Below are 21,711 nucleotides of genomic sequence, written 5' to 3'. Positions count from 1 at the left end.
ACATTATTTTCATTACAGACTCTGTCCTGAAATGATATCCATTCTGAAACGTAACAACGCAGGAAAAGCGTTGGATATAGCCAGGGTCGCCAGAGATATGCTTGGTGGAAATGGAATCCAAGATGAATACCACATTATGCGCCACATGGTCAATTTGGAAACAGTCAATACGTACGAAGGTGAGTTGGTACAACTTGTTAAACTATTCTACTAATCATGAAGCGACATCTGAATTGAATAATTTGAATCTTTTTCAGGTACTCACGATGTACATGCATTAATATTAGGAAAAGCAATCACTGGAATTGCAGCATTCTAAATTGTGGAAATTATACATTATTTATGAAAATATTATTTTTATTATTGTTTCCCAACACCCTTAAAATAATGAAAATCGGTTGGAATATCATCCTACCTTTGCAACCCATAGGTGAATTAATATTAAAATTCTTAACGAAAACCTATTATTTTTAATGAACTATAAAAAATTATGTTTCGAATATTGGATTCGGAATGGATATCTTATATTATCCATTTGATTTGATTTTAAACAATCTTCATTGAAAATATAAAACAATTTATAAAATAAATTTTTCAGCCTTGAAAATCAATTGATCAGATTTGAGCTATCAACTTCAAGCTTTTTTTCGAAACATAGAGTTGAGTGTTGAGTCTATAGAGAGATATTGAAGCTCAAATGGTGCAACATTTGTTGTTGTATGAAAAAAGGATGAAAACGAGTTTCGTGTATTGATAAAACACTGTGTTTTGATAAGAAAAAAACATTCAAAGTTATTCAGACTCTGCTCCATCGACAACAATGGTTGAAAGATGCTCCAGGGAAAGATATTTGGTTTTAATAAAAATTGATTTCCGAGGTTAAAGCCTATTTCCTACAGAAAATGTTTTGAAAAATACAGGTATCACTATTCAAGTTGAAGAATGAAGTCGAATTCAAAAAAAAATGTGTTTTTACCGTTTCCGGCCAGGAACTTAATAGCTTCGAGATGAAATATTGTTATCAGTTTTACCGTAGCAAAAAATTTCTCATTTTCATTACCATACGTCAAGTTCCGAGGAATTTTTTTTGGAGGTTATTATTGGAATTGAAAAACAAACAGAAAAATTTTTCGAAGCAGTCTTGCTCAAAATCATCCCAATAAAAAAGCTCAACATTGAAAGTAATGAACCAGTAAAATTGAGGAGGCGATACCGCTGAAAATAATTAGATGAAGTTGTATGTAAACAGACAGAAAATATCTGTTCTCATGTGATATAATCCCAGACGAAATGAAATCTCGACAAACATCATCATTCATAAGAGAATTTCTATTTTGGAACAACTCTGTGTGCGCAATCAATTTGACATGTCGCACTCTTTTCCGAAAATACACATTTTCTCATATCAACGACGTCTGAAACAAGAAATGTTTATGCAATGTATATCTCCTATTGAATCGATAATTTGCACTATCTTTTCTCAATTTGCCGGTAATTTTACAGGAATTTTTTTCACGTATCTATAGATTGAATTTTTAAATTCCTCATTTTCGAAATTTCTTCTTTAATCTTACAGCAATTTTTGAGTTAAATATCATAAAAGATTATTTGAAAATTTCTGTGCATAAATGGAGAAAACATCATTCAGGAAAATCTCAAATTAAACACGTACTGTATCAAGGAAATAGCATTGCAGACAGAAATCTTTGTGACATGGATTTCCCGCATTTACTTATTTAATCTAGCAGTTGATAACCTCCTTTTCACGTATCAAACGTATTTAATGATTCTAATGAAATGAAAAATATATTAAGATTGTTCTAAAAGTTGAACTGGAACTTGATTATGTTTTTCCCGTTATTGATAACTCAAGATAAAAATATTAATTTTCACTTTGTAGAAAGTAATATTTATGTCGTCTCAGATCAATTACAAAATAGTAACATCTGAAACAATTGATTTTTTGATAAATTGAATACTGTTATAAGAACTCAAAGACTACTTACCTATTATCTGAATAATTTTATACAAACTTATTTCTGCATAATTTCAACCAAATTCAATTTTTTCCACCTTTTTTTTATGTGATTCGTTAGCAAAAACTTCCAAAAAACAAAAAGGTATCTTATTCAATAAACCAAATTAGCTTTCTTTTGATACTATTTCCAAATAAAATAAGATTGAATCTTATTTCAAGTAGACATATTCTGGTGTAATCAAAATATTACTCGAATCCTAATTTAATTCCAATGAAAGAAGGCTTAATATTTTTGAAAAATATTGTTGCTGTTTCTATTTGAATGTTTTCTTCTGAGTAATCCTAATAAATTTGTGGGATTTAAATTGTAAGCAGATCGAATTCAAATGAAAAAAATATATATTACTGAAAACAACTTTTAGAATTATTTTAACAATAAATATAATAATTACATACCATTCTTCAAAGATTCTTCATCAATGACTATACTCTTACTATTCTATTTGAGAAGGATATACATACATGTAATAAGTTTACAAATAAATTCAAGTGAATAATACCTTAAGATGTAGAATTTAGATGACAAACATTTTTCAGGAAAGTCAAGATTCGCTTGGATTCAGTTCTAAAGGTAAAATATCTGTTTACAGGTCCAATTTAATAAAATCCATGATGCTAGATTTCTTCGCCTCAACATCGAGACAATTTATCATTAAAGCTACAAATTTTCTCCCACAAAATTTAGTAGTGTAGCAAATGGTTAAGCTAGGTTTTAGAATCAATCCTGAACATGAAGCAAGAACATTTGATATTTGAGATGATTTGATGTCGAAAAAAAAGCTGTATTTTTGACCACTATTTAATGTAAATAGTGCAACCTATACTATGTTACAATATGTACAATAATAGTCAAATCAAAATATAATGCACAGATTCTATTCCTAACTTCTAATACTTCAAACCTACCTAGCCAATAATTCTTATGAGCCACATCAACTGGAAAAAAAAGGTACAGAGTGCATAGCGTCTGGATAAGCCATATGGCATTGCTGAAATAACAGCCTCAGGAAATTACACAACTACTTACATAAATGAAATGATATTCTTTAAAATTCAGCGAATTCTTTAGCACATTTCTCTGTGGATGAAATACGGAGTTGCTCTTCTTCATAATCGTCAAAGTTGCTAGTGTCCCCTGGCCCTTTACAACGAGGTATGAACGGTGCCTCAATCTTCCTTTGGAATATAGAGATCCAATCGGTGGAAGCGAACCACTTGTGCCCCTTGATGTCGTTGACACCAGCCTTGAGATTGCCATAACGTTTTGTAAGATCTACTTGCAGTAAATTTCTGAGGAGGTCTTTCAGGTCAGATCCAAAATGAGATGGGAAACGAACTTTACCCGATACGATTTTTTCATATATTTGTATGGGTTGGTCAGCGAAGAAAGGTGGATATCCAGCCGCCATTTCGTACACAAGCACACCCAATGCCCACCAGTCTACAGCTTTATTATAACCTTTGCTGAGAATTATTTCAGGAGCCAAATATTCAGGAGTTCCACAGAGAGTCCAGGTGCGACCTTTCACCCTCTTCGCAAATCCAAAATCTGTCACTTTTAAATAACCCTGAGAATCTATCAGTAAGTTCTCAGGTTTCAGATCTCTGTAAATCAGATCCAGGTAATGGAGGTATTCGAAAGCAAGTACTATTTGTGCTGCATAAAACCGTGAATGTGGTTCAGAAAATCTGCCCACTTTTCTTAAATGAGAAAACATTTCTCCTCCTGGTACATATTCAAGTACCATATACAAATTAGAATTGTCTTTGAAATGAAACCTTAAGCTGACAAGAAATGGGAAATTGATGGCTTGTAAAATTCTCTTTTCATTTAGAGTGTGTTCTACTTGCTTAAGTTTCACTACTTTTTGTTTATCAAGAATCTTCATAGCATAGTATTCCTTGGTGGGTTTATGTTGTACAATCATAACTCTTCCGAAGGAACCAGTGCCTAATGTTTTTATTCGATCGAAGTCTTCGAGGCTGGCAGTGTTTGTCGGATTTTTTTTCCATTTCTCCTCAAAATCTTCTTTTGCTTGGTCGAGGAATTCCTTGACACTTTCAGCTGAATCGACTTTTTTGTTCGCCGTAGCGGCATTGTTGCCCATGGTTTGAACTTTTAAACCTTCCAGGGCTTCTCAATAAACTGAAAACCCCGTCTGCACCACCAAGGATATCAGATATTCTCGGTTGGAAGGGCGGAAAATAAAGATGTCACAATGGTTCAGATGAAATGGCTTCGCCCAAATTAACTTATTTCATACATAATTTCTTTTTTTATACACTCCTCCGAGATAGATGAATCGCACATCAACGACAAAAACACACCAAAATCGTATATTTTCCCAAATTTGATGGAATTCCAACGAAACTAATTGGATGCATAAAATGGCTACGAACTCAAGGTTTTTTTGCGAGATACTGCCTCCAAATAATTGCCCATGAAGGCAGTTTTTAGTGAAGTCAATACTTACGGTATAAACCAGTAAAATCATACGTCATAATGAGATTATGCGCATTCAAAATCATAATATACAATAAAAAAAAATAAAAATTTTATCATTAACTTCATTTCTTCTTGTATTTTTGACTACATTCTAAATGAAAAATAAAGTTTTCAAAAAGCTTTTCTCATCACCACAGAAAAGAATGAATAAAAATTATTATTCTGTGATTCCACGCTTCATTCACTTCCTATGTGTCAAGTTGTTTACCATCCTCGCTAGTGTTTGGCGATTCAAATTTGTTTTTTGAATTTGTTTATAATCCAAGATTATTGAAATATTAAATAACAATTCATATTGAGAATTATTTTCACATATTAACCTTTAAGTTCCATCTACATCGGTTCCCTATGTTATGGGAAACTTCTATTGAATGATTTTTCAGCTGTAAGTTTGTTATAAACATTGAAGATTAACATTGGTTCTAAATTGTGAAAGAAGTTGATCCAAATCCCCCAATATGAAGTAGTGTTTGAACCAATATGGCTGAAGTAGCTTCCGTTAAAAGAGATGGACGAAATAAAAACTGCAACAATGAAGATAAACTATTTGACCCTTCTATTGAAATGCTTCTTAATGAATTCGATGACGAGAGAACATTAGAGGAAGAAGAAGCGTTAGCTGCTCAAGAACCTGCTGATGCATCTGTAGAATTATCCATTCTTCAGCGAGAGAGTGATATGCCTATTGATGAACTGTTGGCTTTGTACGGTTATAGAGGTGAACAGCAAGAAGAGACTAGTATATCGAAAAGTGATTTAGAGTGTTCTAAAGAGTATGAAACAGAAGTTGATCAACATCAGCCATCAAAATTAGAGGAAATATATAAAACAATTCCAGATATGAATCAAGACGCATCTCGTTTACTGCGCTCTGTGTCTAGAGTAGGCGAAGAAGAGGATGAAGACTACGATTATAGTCCGGATGAAGAAGATTTGCACAAAACGAATAAAACCATAATGGTAGGAAGTGATTATCAAGCACAAATTCCCGATGGTCTCTGTCATTATGGAGATGCCTTGCCTTATGAAAATGACGACAAACTACTATGGAATCCAACCTTGATTAAAATTGAAGATGTAGAAAGTTATTTGAGAAAAGGAGTTTCAATTTTGAAACCTTCAATTCCTGTAGGAACTCAATTGAGAGATGATGAACAGGCACTTTACCTTTTGCAGCAATGTGGTCATAATGTTGAAGAAGCTCTGCGTCGGCTTAGAATGAACGTTATTTCAAATACTGAATCTATGAGCCTTTGGTCTGAGGAAGAATGTAGAAATTTTGAATCAGGTATTCGAAGCTATGGCAAAAACTTTCATGTCATTCAACAGAATAAAGTGAGAACGAGGTCTGTTGGGGAATTGGTACAGTTTTACTACCTATGGAAGAAATCAGAACGGCATGATATTTTTGCTAGCAAAACAAGGTTGGAAAAGAAAAAGTACACTCTTCATCCAGGCGTTACAGATTTCATGGACAGGTTTCTGGAGGATCAAGATGGAAGAGACAGAAGTTCTTCTCCTAATGTACAGAATGTGGTGGAAAATAAGGTGTTGGAAAGACATCGTTCTTCATGAGAATGTATACAAAATTTTTTAATTTGATTTGTAAATAATTGAAAATCTAAAATCTATAATATGGCGGTAATTATTATATAAGTTTTTATGAAAGTGGCATTTTATTTCTAGGTAGGAATTGGAAAAAATCTGAACTTAGTTAATTTAGACATATGAGGTGCTTCAGTATGTACCTGCATACAATTTTTTTTGTTAAAATAATATTTCAATGCTTGGCAATAAATACCAACCTAAATGAAAGAAAAGCATATTGTTTATAAAAAATACGCTCAATCTCCTTTTTCTTTTTTTCAAGATCAGTGGCGTACTGTTTACAAGCTCAAAAAGTTTGAAATGTCAAAAATATCTAAGCAATATTACCAACTAAAATCTTTAGCCATTGAATGTCAAAGTAACATATGTAAGTAGTTTCAAAGTTTATTCGTTCTGATCTACATGACGTGAATATTTATGCTTAGAATAACTTTAATATAATAAAATAGTGGATTTCGCGAGTCTTTCGTGACAGCTTGCTGTCACTCGGTTTCGGTAGCACATCACAGAAAATCTGACATTTTGAGAAACGCCCATAGAATTCACTATCTGTGACTACCTGTCATCGATTTATTTTAGAAATAGAAACCCAGTGTTGATAATTGTGTAACCTTAATCAGCTGTTTGACTGTATTCCGTTGGTTCTAAAAATGTTTGCAGTATTACCAAAGGCTTTATTGTAAGTAAAACTTGCAATAACAAGATATCAGGATGCTTTGTCTATTTCTCACTCTTTCAATTGAGCGGCATTTCCTGTTGTTGAGTCGGCGAAGAATCGATAATTGCAACCGGAGGGATATCCGCGAATGTTAACCTCTTATACAATAGCAGATTTGTCTAAAAATAAGATGTTTCTATAAATAACAGTTATACAATGCATAATTTGTCATAAAATAGCACCTGTTCGAAACTACTAATTTTTCCTGTTTTATTAATTGATTCGAATATTAAGGAATTGCCGCTCTTTTATTGGAATCAAATGTCAGTTGACTACTATATAAATTAATTGAATGGTATTTCTACTATAATGTAATATTTTATATACGAATTTGAAATCTCGTTAACTTCTTTTATTTCATTTTTTTACTATAACGATATGTTCAGTAATGGTTTAGTACACAAATTACCATTCGAATGATCAATTTTTATACTCGGAGGTGTACTTTACTAGTGTTATTTACAGAATTTATGACAAAAAACGCTCATATATATAGGAACGTAAGTATTGAGTTGCTTTTAATAAAACAACACAGTTGAAAAACTTTTCTGCATCAGCTATGAGTTAATTGAATACCTATAGAACATAAATTGAAGAGAGATATAGGTATGAAGTGTGTTGAAAATTTGCGGTTTCATCGCACAATAGTTTGGAATTTACTACCTGCAACTTTAGCGGTTTTAGAGGTAGTGAGCCAACAAATAATTCTTACATTGTTATTTGAATAGCACGCTGCAATTTTAAGAAATATATTGAAGTTTGAAAATTTAGTTAGATATTTATTAGAATTTGATTATGCTCGGTTATCCAGATTTTTGGAATAATGCGAATTTTTTTTTTATAAAACTCTTATCTTTCAATTTCCGGATCTAAATACAATACTAATCTTTGCAGAAGTTAAAGCTACTATCATCAATCTAAAAATTAATGTATTAGGAACACTCGATGAGTTTTATTAATGACGAAAAGGTCAAGAATGTGATACATATTTGAAATCCAAACCACTCAACGGATATTTGGTTGAGGTAGACAATCGTCCAAAGTGTTTGCAATTATCTCTTTAAATTCGATCATAACATTTTGATGTACTTTAACTGCTTCTCCAGTTGACTGAATATAATCAAAATATTGGCTCTTGATTGCTTTACACTTTGCTATCTGTATAATTGCGTGGGATTTTCCATAATTGTTGAAAAAGAATTATGTTCATTAATACGTGGGCAGAATCTCCATTTATTGAATATACAAATGGCTAACAAATTTTCAGATGGGATTTTTTTTCGAATTTCATATTTGGTTATTTATATTATTTTTTAGCAGTACTATATAGAGTGAAAAAGTACCTAATAGAATAAAAATTTGGCTAGTATAGGCGATGTTAATTTTTGTTTTATAGGAAGTCATAGAAATATACGAGAAAAATCACCATCCTATTATTATTTTGTAATTTTACGAGGATTTTCATAATATTGTAACTACTAAAAAAGTAATATAATTAATGTCAATTACTCACATATATCTTCCATAAATCATATTTTCGGGTTGAACGTTTGCTGGACATTCAAGGAACATCATAATGTTCAGATTAGGTATTATGATTTATAAAAGAGGGTAATTAATAAAATTCATTTGAAAACGTCAGTTTTTTATGACAATACTTCAACTATATCTTTATGTTACTATGGAAACATTTTGTACAAGTAAGAATATGTCTTTTTGGATTTTAAAGGGATTGTAGGTGCCGTTCTTGATTTCTGCGAATTTTTGTATAGATTTCACATCAAATTCCGTTAATGTTTCTATTGAAATATGGACATTTCATTAGACACAAACATTTTTATCAGTTACATATCTTAAAAAAAAATAATTTCACAAATTACCGAGTTCTTTTTGCACCAGAGGCGTAACTAGAGTTGACTCATGAGGGTCCCTATTTTGGAAAGCCAAAATCTTTGAATTTTTTATAATTTTTTTTAAAATTTGATTTGCAATTTTTTTATTCCTTCTGATCTTCTGATGGTTTGAAGAAGTTTGAAACGTGAGGAAAATACGTCATATGACATGATCTCGAAAACAATTGAGCTAATTTTTTCCATTAACCAGTTATGTCGATCGTAAAAACTATAATTTTTTTGATTTTCTCATTTTTTTGTTGGTTGGCCGGCTGATTCGTAATGAATCAGGCATATTATTGTTTGAAAATGTTAATAACGCATATTTAATGGGATTGTTAATAAAATATATCGTCTGAACTATAAGTTCGCTAGGTCTCAGACAATGTCAAAATTCAAATATAAACTTGTGGAAATAGCATGAAAATCTGATATTGGGCCCCAAGAAAAAATTTTATTCCCGTAATAAATTTTTTTATTGCTCTAGGTATATTGTTTCGGCTTGGCAAGTCTTATTATTCTATATTCTCCGAGGAGTTTGGATTCTGTCCAGTCTTAGATATAAGTGGATGTGAGATTACTTTCTGTGTTGCACATTTTATTTTCCTGGAGTAATGCCAGCAAAGTCTTAGGACCATAAATATTCAAGTTCCTTTTTTTGCGTGTAGTGTATACCTTTTGGGATTAAAGAGAAAATGAAAATTATTCAACCGTTTGCTTCTACATATATCAACGTTTGTACATATAGTTACAACATCATTTGCATAAATAAAATTTCTAATCCAAGGTCAGCAATCATCAGATCAGCTGAATGCATATTGTGCATATTTCTCGACTGCATCCTAGTTGGAGAACTGTGCACATTTGACGCTATGGTTAATTATTTCCTCATATTTTGCAAAATATCTCAACAAGTATGAACATATATCACGTGGCAATGATAATATTGTGTTATCAAGTTTTGAGAAATTAATCATTCAAAATTTAATTTTTTATACTGAAAAACTGAAAAAATCGTAAACATTCACCTATAAACATTTATAATAATAATAAACCAAAATGGGCTAAATAATATTTCCCTTTCCTTGATTTTATTGCTAGTTTGGTTATCTCGAATTTGATCTATTATCGATAAATACCTAATTGAGTAATCCAACCATATCATCAGAGATAAAAATTAGATCCATATCATTTTATCAATGACTAAATTCATATCTTGGGAAAATTCAATCGAAAAAATTTTCCCATGGGTGTGACACTGTGCTTTCTCGTCAATTGAAAAATTCGCTATTTTTGGACGTGTAACATTAACTCGATGGAGCAGAGTCTGAATTGCCATTGCTTTGCTTGCACAGTATACTTTCCCATGAAAAAATGTGTGTTATCAATACACGAAACTCGTTTTCGCCCATTTTTCAAACAACAACAAATGTAGCATCTCATAACTTTCAATTTTCGATCCAGACTTAACTCTGTGTTCCGAATTTTTGACACGCATCATTTGAAGCTTGGTGTTAACAATAAAAAAAGTGGTTTGTCACTCTAGAAATTGAAAACATTGAGGTCTCAGGAATTTCACTTTTGCGCATGAGTAAGGTGCTCACCCTATATCTCAAAAAGTAAAAATTCGTACAATCTACAGCCCTAACAGATTATCCATTGCAAATTTCATTAAAATCGGAGAATTAATAATTCTAGAAGTCAAGGCTCTTAAATAAAATTTGTAGACACACAGACAGACAGGAAGCCAAAGTTAAATGGCCTGAAATGCATTTTGCGAGCCGAAATGTTCAAATACGGTATGAAAATATTTCTTCACCTCAAAGCATAATTTATTTATTTATCAGGTACTATCTTGTATAGTCACAATGTTGTCGAGTTGAATAAATCAAAAATAATGATCAATAGATACTGGGAACAAAATAGGATAGTTATTAAAATATGATTATCTGCAATTCTTTGAAAATTCCCAATGCTGATTTTAATTGAATCGTTGATAAGGAAACAATAAGCTTCTACAAATATTGTTACCTTTTATTATTCATGAACAGTAAATGATTAGGATAATTCATTTTATGTGAATGAGGTACCTCAATTTGTTTAGGCTCGATTGATTACTTGACTTAATCAATTGATTTGGAAGTTTTTCATTGAAATCAATAGGCACTTTACATTTTTTGTGATAGATTAATATAGGTACAACGTTTTCCTAAATTGGAGATTTTTGAGAAAAAAAGGCCTCTAATGTAGGCATACAGGATGTCAAAGTCTTTTTTCTCATAGCACGTTCTCATCATAAGATAATTAAATTAAATTCGGCATAGATAATCCAATTTGAAGTTTTCATCATGTGATATAAAAATTTTGAATGCAAATTTATTGTCCACTTTTTTCTTACAGATTTTTTTTTTTGGTGGACAACTTGGTGGTTTAAAAAAATGTAAAAAGACGCTTTTGTCCTATATTTTTTTGTTTCTTGTAGTTTTGTCATATCTGTTACCGATTTCGAGAAAAATTTTTTGAGAATTCTCTAGTAATCTTCAGAAAATTCGAGTTATTAAATGATCCAGTTAGTAAGCTGTGATGAATAAGATTAATAAAGATTCGATAAACTATATAAAATCATCACAAAAATATAGGACTACAAGAAACACCCTGTATCTCGAAAACAAAGCGTTGATAGGACTTTTTTCTTGAAATTATCCGAAGAATCTATTATTTTCCATTGAACCTTCCAATTCAGGAACACCCTGTATGTACCTACTGACACAATTTTCATTTTATTTTATGTTTTTTTCTTCACTTGAGAGAAATGATATTTTTCGACTGTATGTTAGCCTAATTAGGCTTGAGAGGACGTCGATTAAGTTTTTTTTAGTATCAAATGACGCATTTCGAAATTCGTGACTCTGAAAGTGATATATTGCAACTCGAATTACGTCAATGGACGTGATGAATTTGGTCGCCACTTCCTAATTCAATTACTTCCATAGAATTTCCTCTGGCATAGCGGATATAATAGCGATAATAATGTTTGTATTTTATAGTAGGGTCATAAAAACCATATCATGTATATCGCACATGAGACCTGGAATGGTATTTACTGATATATTCAGTTATAAATAGTGTAAATGTTGATTTTCTATATTTCGTATTATTTTATCTGGTTCAGAAGTAGTTGCATTTGACGTAAGCTCGATTTCAAAATATACATAGGTATTATATTGGTTAAAAAGTAATGAGACTATGTTAGTCAGACCGATAGATTCCCTACAAACTTTACAGAATAATTGTACCAATCAATGCAAAAAAACAAATTTTCATGACCCTCATTGATTCCGGAAATTATTAAAAAAAACGATTATATTTAAAATAAAATCATTGTTTATTCATTGTAAAGTCTAAGAGATATCATTAAAGATGAAAAACATCAGTCGAAACCTGGGTTATCGTCAATTATTCAGGCTATAGCAGCAATATTATCATTTGTTCCTGAGCACACGGTTTCAGTCCTTCACATCACCAACTTGCCCCAACAGCTAAAATTTTTCCGCCAGTTTCATTATAATTGCCTAGAAGGTGCTTCACGACGACCCCAAAGTGCTTTAGTTTTGCGAACTCTCACTGCAAAATTTTCACGATTTTTGTAGTGAATTTTAACAATTTCAATGCGTTGTTGAAGCGCGTAACGTTCTATTTTTAGTAATGGCGTAGTTTTTATTTGTCAAATGTCAAATGATGACAGATGTAAAAGTTGAAACTGCCCATATTTGGGCAATTCAAAATGAAACCACTTATTGGAAAACACTTTAGTTTAAATTCTTTCTGTCTTTCTTTCAAACATTTTCATTATTTATTGTTCAGATAATAAAACGCTCATTTTTTAGACAGCTGTATATTATTTCGTTTATTACCAGCACCTTTGAACGCTCTAATTCAAATTTACTTCTTTATAGAATGTTAATTATCGAAATTTATTAAATCCTTTTTTTTTCCAGAGTTCCAAGAACCATAAAATTGAACACAGCTTCCGTATCAGAAGCAATAAAAGTTGTTTTTAATGACAGGACGAATACAAGAGGATACCATGAAGTTGTTGGAGATGTTCTTACACCATCACAAGTTATGGGCATTGACCACTTAAGAGATCCAAGACTAAATAAGGTAAAATTGGTGGCTGCTCTTCATTCTGTTTTTCGCCTCGAAAACTTCTTACAATTTTGAATAAAATCGCAATAAAAAACATGCCATGAGAAGCGAATTCGGTCAAGCTTCGCAAAATCTACAGTCGCGTTTTCTGCTAGACTTATTCTATCATCAAAGTATCAAAGTTTCGAAGAAACCTTTTGGAATGGTTCAATCCAGTAAGATTCCTTCTACACTGTGCAAAAAAATTAACGCACATTCTGAAAATCTCAATTTTAATGAAAGTTAATTCTACATTGACTTTATAACTTATTTTTTATGTTCTCTCGGGAAGGTTTTGAACGAAACAAGACACATTAAATGGAAGAAAAATTCAGGATTTCACCGAATCTTATGTGAAAGAAGAGAAGTAAACAATTTTCAAAATACTGGAATGCTGATAAGTGATTTAATACTTGGTTTTTCCACCCCTTGCATTAATTACAGCTCGGCAACGACGGTTCATACTCAAAATGAGTGATCTTAAAATGTTCTGATCTAATCCTTTCCAGATTACTCTGAGTTGGATTCCTAAGTCATTAAGAGTAGCTGGATAATTTTCTGAACTTCTCAGCCTTCTATTGAGGTTGTCCCAAACCTGCTCAATCGGATTGAGATCTGGACTTCTTGCTGGCCATTCCATTCGAGATGCTTCAACCTCTTCAAGGTACTCCTGAACGATGCGCGCATCGATGGGGTCTGACATTATCGTCCATAAAAATTTAATTTTCACCAAGGTATGGGGCAAATGGCACTACATGCTCTTCAAGAATGTTCCTTATATACCTATCAGCATTCATAGCTCCATTATCAACGACCACTAGGTCTGTGCGAGCAGTCAAAGATATTCCACCCCATACCATAATCGATCCTCCCCCGAAACCAGTACTATTCAGGAAATTGCACTGAGCATATCTTTCATGTGAACGTCTGTATACAAGGGAACGTCAATCACAATGGTAGAGGCAGAATCTAGACTCATCTGTGCAGAGAACTCTTTCCCCTAGAATTGATCGAGAACAACTCATTTCAGAATGGAGCCAATACATTCAAAATCTGATAATCTCATCTTTCTTTATTCCTGCTGGGAAAAAACATCTGTATTGAAGAAAAACGTTGAAAGTGGATAACATATGCATGCATAATTCTGATAAAAATAATTATCATTGAGAACACCTTCAGTTGTAGATTAAATTTGAGATTTCCATAATGTGCGTTAATTTTTTTGCGCAGTGTATTTCGATTTTTCATTCTCTTGAAACTCTTTCTTGAAGACAGATTTACCTATTAGTACCACAAAAAGGGTCTGAGTCAATGAAAGGAGTTTGTGCTGCTTTCTGGCAAGTGTGTTGGCCTTTTCATTTCTTTCAATTCCCGTTAGGTTAAGGGAAAAACGATGTTTTCAAATTTAGTGGTTTATAATAAGATATCATGAGATTGGTTAGCTCTTGACTGAAATTCTGTTTACAGGGCCTGGCATTCACCTTAGAAGAACGTCAAGCGCTAGGAATACATGGCCTTCAACCAGCCCGTTTCAAATCTCAGGAAGAACAAGTGCAACTGTGCAAAATGTCGGTGGAGAACTACCAGGAACCGCTCAACAAGTACCTATACCTGTCAGAGTTGCACGACAGAAACGAAAAATTATACTTTCGACTTTTGTCCGAAAATATTGAGCAATTGCTGCCAATAGTCTATACACCAACTGTAGGACTTGCATGCCAAAGGTTCGGTCTCATCTACCGACGACCTCACGGGCTTTTTATAACAATCAATGACAAGGGACATGTGTATGATGTACTTAAGAATTGGTGAGTTAGGGTTCTGTTTGGGATTGACTCAGATATTGAGATATCTAGAAATTTTGGTGGGTCCACATGGGCAGATATTGCTGGTAACACAATTCGAGATCGGCCAAACTTCACTTTCCTTCCGTAGGTGGCGCTACAGAAACATTCACCATACAGTGACTATATAAATATAGTCACTGTAATTTACCATAACTAAGATGTCTAAAAACATGGTGAATGCACTCGTCAAATTTTGAATGCAATGACATTCGACCAAATTGAAAATATTAGTTTTAGTTCGTGGCGGCGCCGCAATGTCATACTTGTCATTTCGATCTTTTTTCCGTTGTTTTTGATTGAATACATTAATTAAAACCCGATACTGACCAATCAAAAGCGACGTGTAACCGAGTATGAAACAAAACACGAAACGTTTACTGGAATGAATTCAAATATTTGTAATAGAGAGAGTTTATTGGTATTTCAATTACAAGAATTACTTCTATAGATCATAACTATAATGAAAGATATACATTTAGGTACATAATGGCACAAAACTCGTAAATAATAAATAACAAGAATCTTAATCTGTTGATAGCTCCACCTACAGTTGACATATCGAAGCTTATCTAATATTCTCAAAACTGGCAAAACAAAAGCTAATCAGTTGATACACCTGAATTTTAGACATCTTAACCATAACTCTATGGAAACGACAATAGTAAAATTTCAAATTTGATTTGAGTGCCACAGAAAGTCAACTAAAGTTTGGTCAATTTCCTTTGCATCTAAAAGGGTTGGTTCCTACAAAAGTCTCCTTTCGGAAGTTAACTTAGACAAGGTTAATTTACAATGCATGTACAGGGTGGGCAAATAAGCGAGGTAAGCGTCTATATCTCAGGATCCACTAATCGTAGAGACTTGCGGTAAAAATTTTTACCACTAAAGTGTACAAGAAAACACACTGGAAATTGTTTTGAAGTTCTTACCTCTATAGCTAGGGGGCGTAATAGCTATCGTCGAGTAGAAAAATGCATTTTACTCGAAAATGTTTCATATGAAGTGGAAGAAAAAATATTATCACTGTAATCTTCGGAAAATTGTCTATCTTTTTGAATTGTCACTTTCGATTTTACGACATCAAATAAAATAGGGGAAAGGGAGAAATTTGACTGATTGAAATGCCTGTAACTTCAGTTTGGCTCAACATTTTTGAGCAAATTAGATCTCGTCTGAGAGATAATATCTTGTTGATTGAGGACAAAATATACTCATGATGAATTTGTTTTTGCTGCTTTCGATAGGGGACGCTAAGTCAGAAGTTCATTGTTTTGTTCATTTTACTCCGAAATTTCAAATGTAATGATAGAATTTTCTTATCAGCAACATAAATTCTATCAAATTTGCATGAAAAAAACTGCAGGTAGCAAAGCGATAGCTTCAGGCTTTCTGGAGTTATGGCCGAAAAAAGATATTCTTCAACTGAAGCACTGAAAAACTGAATTGTGTCTATTTTCGGCCATAACTTCAGAACGCCTTCAGAACCTTTTGGTTTTTTCATACAAATTTGATGGGATTTCTGTTTCTGTCAGAACTTAAAGACACAATTTGGTTTTTCGCAGTGCATCAGTTGAAGAATATCTTCTTTCGGCCATAACTTCAGAACGCCTGAAACTATCGCTTCGCGAACTTCAGGTTTTTTCATGCAAATTTGATGGAATTTCTGTTTCTGTTAAGAAAATCCTATCATTACATTGAAATTTCGGAGTAAAATGAACAAAACAATGAACTTCTGACTTAGCGCCCCTAAAGAAAACAGAAAAAACAAATTCATTATGAGTATATTTTGTCCTCAATCAACAAGATATTATCTTTCAGACGAGATCTAATTTGCTCAAAAATGTTGAGCCAAACTGAAGTTACAGGCATTTCAATCAGTCAGATTTCTCCCTTTTACCTACCCTTATTTGATGTCGTAAAATCGAAATTGACAGTTCAAAAAGATAGAGAATTTTTCAAGGATTTACAGTGATTATATTTTTTCCTCAACTCCATATGAAACATTTTCGAGTAAAATTCATTTTTCTACTCGACGGTAGCTATTAAGCCCCCTAGTGGAAGAGGTATGAACTTCAAAACAATTTCCAGTGTGCTTTCTTGACTTTAGTGGTAAAATTTTTTACCGCAAGTCTCTACGATGAGTGGATCCTGAGATATAGCCGCTTACCTCGCTTATTTGCCCACCCTGTACAAGTATTAGATATCCTAGAAACATCTGAAAGAAAACTAAGAATTAAAATTATTTATTTTTATTATCTTTAATATTTACTTCGAGCTTCAGTTCAATTTGCGAGTTATAGAATAGAAAAATTCTTTTTTTTAAACAAACTACAGCCTTGAAGGTGACCATATTATCCAATAAATTCGAATTTTTAAGAAAAAATGTGAATTTACCGGTTGGGCCCGCAACTTATTGAGTGAAGTGGTTCTACTCAATGAGGTCAATGCTAAAAAATCCATGTACAGGTATTAGATATCCTAGGAACATCTGAAAAAAAAATAAGAATCAAAATTATTTATTTTTATTATCTTTAATATTTACTTCGAGCTTCAATTCAATCTGCGAATTATAGAACGAATATTTTGTATTCAATTTTTTTCATACAACCTATACAGCCTTGAAGGTGACCATATTATCTAATAAATTCGAATTTTTAAGAAAAAAATTGTTTTTACTGGTTGGGCCCGTAAGTTATTGAGTGAATTTTTTCTATTTAATGAGGTCAATGCTAAAATATATACGCGAATCTTATATCACGGTTGCGAATGGAGATTTCTGGAAATGACTTACACAATTCGCGAATTATACAACCAATTCAATTAGCGAGATATTTTCCACACCGACGGTTTTCCCCCGATATATCAGAATCGTGGAAAGTATTGTTTTTGACGTGTCTGTTCGTTGCGCGTCCATATTAGTAAATTAGCGGTTTTCTCCAATATATTGTCATCTTCAGTGTCTTATGTAATCTCGTATTTTTCAGCGGAAAATTTGTTTGTGAAGACGTTTTTTATTTTACGTATATTTCATCCACGTGCCACTCTTCATTCCCCTTGTCTGAATTATCACTCTACCTTGAAGAATATTTCAATTTTTTTTCATGAAAATAATACATGCAAAGTTTCGTGAGATTAATATTATTTCTTTTAAATTTCGCTATCCTAGAATCAGTCTGTTGAATTTTTTATGTGTATAAGGTTCATCAGTAAAATAGGCATGTATCCATTCTTTCAAATGTTTTTTTTTCCTCAAGAAAATTGTTACAAAAATATGTTTGGAAAAGTTTCACGTAATTTTATGTGTTCATGTCATGTCACTTTGTAAAATAATGTAATTGTATTCTATTATTGTGGTTTTAAGGTTCCTGCGAAATTTGGTGGAAAATTTAATATAAAACGAATTTGAACAAGCATGCAATTCCATATTTTGGTCTTTTAATTTGTTTAGGCAATCAGTTATTGTCATTCATATTGTTATTTCATTTCATTAATTTACCATCTTTATTTGACAGAATTTTTGTTTCATATTAACTAAACATTTATAAGGTCATCAAAAAAATAGATTTTTCGAACACATAGCAAAAACATTTATTGATTATTGTACGATGCAATTTTTTTTTGGATGATTCCAAATTTCTACACTTCCAGCATATAAAATGTAATGTCAAACAGAAGATCATTGCTTGTAATGATGTTTATTCACTGAATTGTAGTGTATCATTAGTTCCAGAGCTAAGTATCTGGAATATTTCATGGTAACATAGTCATTTTGCAGTATTAAAGTTACTGTATCTTAGTTCCATATATTTTTTGGCAAAAAGTAGCTAGTAAATCAGATAATTTTCAAAAATAACTGTGTTAGATTCGAAGAGATATCTTATAAATAACTAATTAATAAAGAGATGAAAAAGTACTTCAAAAAAAAGGTAACTAGATAACCAAAGCAACTTCTGATACCCTTCCACAATTTATCTTGTAACTAGGTACATTCCAAGGTTCAAGAATTATAATAAATTTCCATATTATGCCATCAAAAGTTGCTTGAACATTTTTGGTCAACTCATTCATTGATACCATCTCATTCCTAAGGGTGTTATGTTACCTAAGTTGCCATTTCTAGGCCTGAACCTGATGTTCATGCCATTGTGGTAACCGATGGTGAAAGAATTTTGGGATTGGGAGATTTGGGAGCTTGTGGCATGGGTATACCAATTGGAAAATTGGCTCTTTATACAGCTCTTGCAAGAATAAAACCCCACCACTGTTTACCAATTTGCCTTGACGTGGGAACTGACAATGAGGTAAACCATCATTCATACTGACCTCATCTAGTGACCCTAACCTAACTTAACCTTATCAGAAGCTCAAATCATGAGAAAAGCAGAGTATTGCATTAATGTACTATCCTTTGGTGAATTCCTAACCTGTTAATCTTTTTTATGAATCCATTTTCATATTTTTTGTCTCATAATTTGGGATATTCTGCATGATTGCACTGATCTATAATCTTATTACTGCATGCATGTCTAAGCTCTTTCTTTATAAACCACTAATACTTTCTATCCTTGTTTCAAACATAACATGAACGTTTCTTCATTCATTTATTTAAAATTTTTAGGCTCTAATGGTAGATCCATCATATGTTGGTTTGAGACAAAAAAGGGTTAGAGGTGCTGCATATGATGAATTCGTGGATGAATTCATGTCTGCAGTTGTAAAGCGTTATGGGCAGGATACCCTAATTCAATTTGAAGATTTTGGAAATGCTAACGCTTTCAGACTGCTTGAAAAATATAGAAACAAGTATTGCACCTTCAATGATGATATTCAAGGCACAGCTGCTGTAGCTCTAGCAGGTGAGTCCGAGATAAATCAATAGTTGTTTTTATATATGACCTATCCGATCTTATGGACTCAACTATTCCTCTTCTTGAACTACTTTAAGACCTTTATCTAATCTTCCCCATGTTTTTGATGGGTGATGCCACATCTCTCTTGAGTAAACATCCTTCTTTTCCTAGGTTTGCTAGCTTCAAACAGGAAAACAGGAAAGAAGATTTCTGAACATAAGTTCCTCTTCTTTGGAGCTGGCGGTGCTGCTTTGGGTATTGCCGATTTGTGTGTAAAGGCAATGGAGAGAGAAGGAATAAGTGAAGCAGAAGCAAGACAGAGAATATGGATGATTGATGTAGACGGTTTGGTTACCAAGTGTAGAGGCCAGCTGCTAGGACACCAGGAGTACTACGCGAAAGAACATGCTCCAGAAAGAGATTTCCTCAAGATTGTCAATGAAATCCAGCCTTCCATATTGATTGGTAAGAATGCTTACGGAAAAATTCGTGTAAATTGTATTGTTGGAAAATGAATACATTTTTTTTGTAAAACTTCGATGTCTATCAGCTTTTGCTGAAACTTGGTGTGTATGCACTAACAGAATCTTGCTACAATGACGTGGTGTTCTATATCTCTAGTAAGAAAATATATATGAATCTATTTTCTATGAGTTGCACAGGGTGTTCAATTTTTCCTGGTAGGATCCCAACTTTGTTTTTCCATTCAGAAAACTATTTTGGTGCTCACATTTTCTCTAACTTCATATTAGTGCTGTTCTTAGTTTTACTTTATATTTTTAGGTGCTTCTGCTACTGGAGGAGCTTTCACACCTGATATTCTCAAATCCATGGCGTCTTTCAACAAACACCCTATAATATTCGCTCTCAGTAATCCCACTGCCAAGGCTGAATGTACTGCTCAGCAAGCTTATGACCATACAGAGGTAAAAACACTTTTTTTATGAATTGTATTAAGTCTAGCTTGGGGAATGTAGACTGTACTAATTTCAATGTGTTTTAGGGTCGTGTTATATTCTGCAGTGGTTCTCCCTTCCCTGATGTGCAATACGGAGGTCAAATTTACCATCCCGGACAAGGTAACAATGCTTACATCTTCCCTGGTGTAGCCCTTGGAGTTATAGTGGCAGGAGTTCACCATATCGTTGAAGATTACTTCATTATAGCTGCTCAAACGGTTGCAGATAATGTTAAAGAGGAAGACCTCGCCAAGGGTAGTCTGTACCCTCCTCTAGGTTCTATCAATGAGGTTTCTTTACAGATTTCAACCAAAATCATGACGGATGCCTACAAAAATGGTAAGATTATGTTTTTATTAGTATATATAGTCATTATGTTTGTTCGATTTGGTTTTAACCAGATGGAAATTTATTTTATATAAAAAATTAGTGGATCTAGCAGATGTTGTTCTGTTTTGTTCAATGCAATTACAATTTTCCTAATCTTTCATATGCAGAACAACCTTTGAGGACCAAGTGCTTCCCATAATAGTTGTCAAATTATTGTCAACCTATATTCTGATACTTGACATGAACTGTCAAAGTCTCATAACCTTCGAAAAATTAGCTATCCTGAATTCTACAGTCAGATAATAATGAGGGAACTGTGTTGGCCAACTCAGTGATGAAATTTCTTCATAATTTGGCCCTACTTATACTATTTCCTATTCATTACTGATATGAGTTGACCAAATTATCATATTCCAAATACATAATCGTCTAATTTATTTGATTTTTCAGGGAAAGCCACATTTTATCCAGAACCCGAAGACAAGCGCAAGTTCGTTGAATCCCAATTGTACAGTCATTTCTACGAAAAATCTCTACCAACAACCTGGTCATGGCCCGAAGGTCAAAAAGTAGAGACGGTACCTCTGCAACCCAAGAGGAAAATAACAATTTCTTAAATTAAGAGATGTTTGTTACTTATTTGGAAAATCTAAAAGTATTTATTTATATTTTGCTGTGATTTCATTTGTATAGATGACGTTGAAAAAAAATGTTACAGACTAATGTATGTATATTGTGTGTAATATACACGATAATAAATTAGGTTTTAATTTAA

General features: G+C 32.7%; 5 protein-coding genes across 5 annotated transcripts in view; 3 read left to right on the top strand and 2 right to left on the bottom strand.

Annotated features, from left to right (window-relative positions):
* Positions 1–349, top strand: part of LOC123676835 (glutaryl-CoA dehydrogenase, mitochondrial) — an 8,241-nt gene extending 7,892 nt beyond the window's left edge. Inside the window, exons 7-8 of the mRNA XM_045613085.1 lie at positions 19–179; positions 258–349. Of these exons, the coding sequence (XP_045469041.1) occupies positions 19–179; positions 258–319 (223 nt within the window). The 3' untranslated portion in view covers positions 320–349. The remainder of the gene's footprint in view (positions 1–18; positions 180–257) is intronic.
* The window catches only part of LOC123676837, a 27,860-nt gene extending 19,323 nt beyond the window's left edge, over positions 1–8,537 (bottom strand). Inside the window, exon 1 of the mRNA XM_045613092.1 lies at positions 8,384–8,537. Coding sequence (XP_045469048.1) covers positions 8,384–8,431 — 48 coding nt within the window. The 5' untranslated portion in view covers positions 8,432–8,537. The remainder of the gene's footprint in view (positions 1–8,383) is intronic.
* LOC123676839 (cAMP-dependent protein kinase catalytic subunit 1) lies at positions 2,360–4,475 on the bottom strand. Its single transcript, XM_045613093.1, has one exon. The coding sequence runs from the start codon at positions 4,144–4,146 to the stop codon at positions 3,085–3,087; it is 1,062 nt and encodes a 353-aa protein (XP_045469049.1). The 5' UTR covers positions 4,147–4,475; the 3' UTR covers positions 2,360–3,084.
* Positions 4,721–6,212, top strand: LOC123676836 (mesoderm induction early response protein 1). The gene has a single exon (XM_045613086.1). The coding sequence runs from the start codon at positions 5,025–5,027 to the stop codon at positions 6,117–6,119; it is 1,095 nt and encodes a 364-aa protein (XP_045469042.1). The 5' UTR covers positions 4,721–5,024; the 3' UTR covers positions 6,120–6,212.
* LOC123676834 (NADP-dependent malic enzyme-like) lies at positions 6,605–21,711 on the top strand. Its single transcript, XM_045613084.1, has 9 exons — positions 6,605–6,831; positions 12,761–12,926; positions 14,418–14,758; positions 18,918–19,098; positions 19,416–19,653; positions 19,819–20,112; positions 20,431–20,573; positions 20,651–20,945; positions 21,387–21,711. Exons 1-9 carry the CDS (start codon positions 6,803–6,805, stop codon positions 21,551–21,553), a joined length of 1,854 nt encoding a protein of 617 aa, XP_045469040.1. The 5' UTR covers positions 6,605–6,802; the 3' UTR covers positions 21,554–21,711.

The sequence above is a fragment of the Harmonia axyridis genome, chromosome 3 (genome assembly GCF_914767665.1).
Source record: "Harmonia axyridis chromosome 3, icHarAxyr1.1, whole genome shotgun sequence".
Lineage (NCBI taxonomy): Eukaryota > Metazoa > Arthropoda > Insecta > Coleoptera > Coccinellidae > Harmonia > Harmonia axyridis.
Note: the sequence above shows the minus strand (reverse complement) of the source record. Positions and strands in the feature narration are given on the sequence as shown.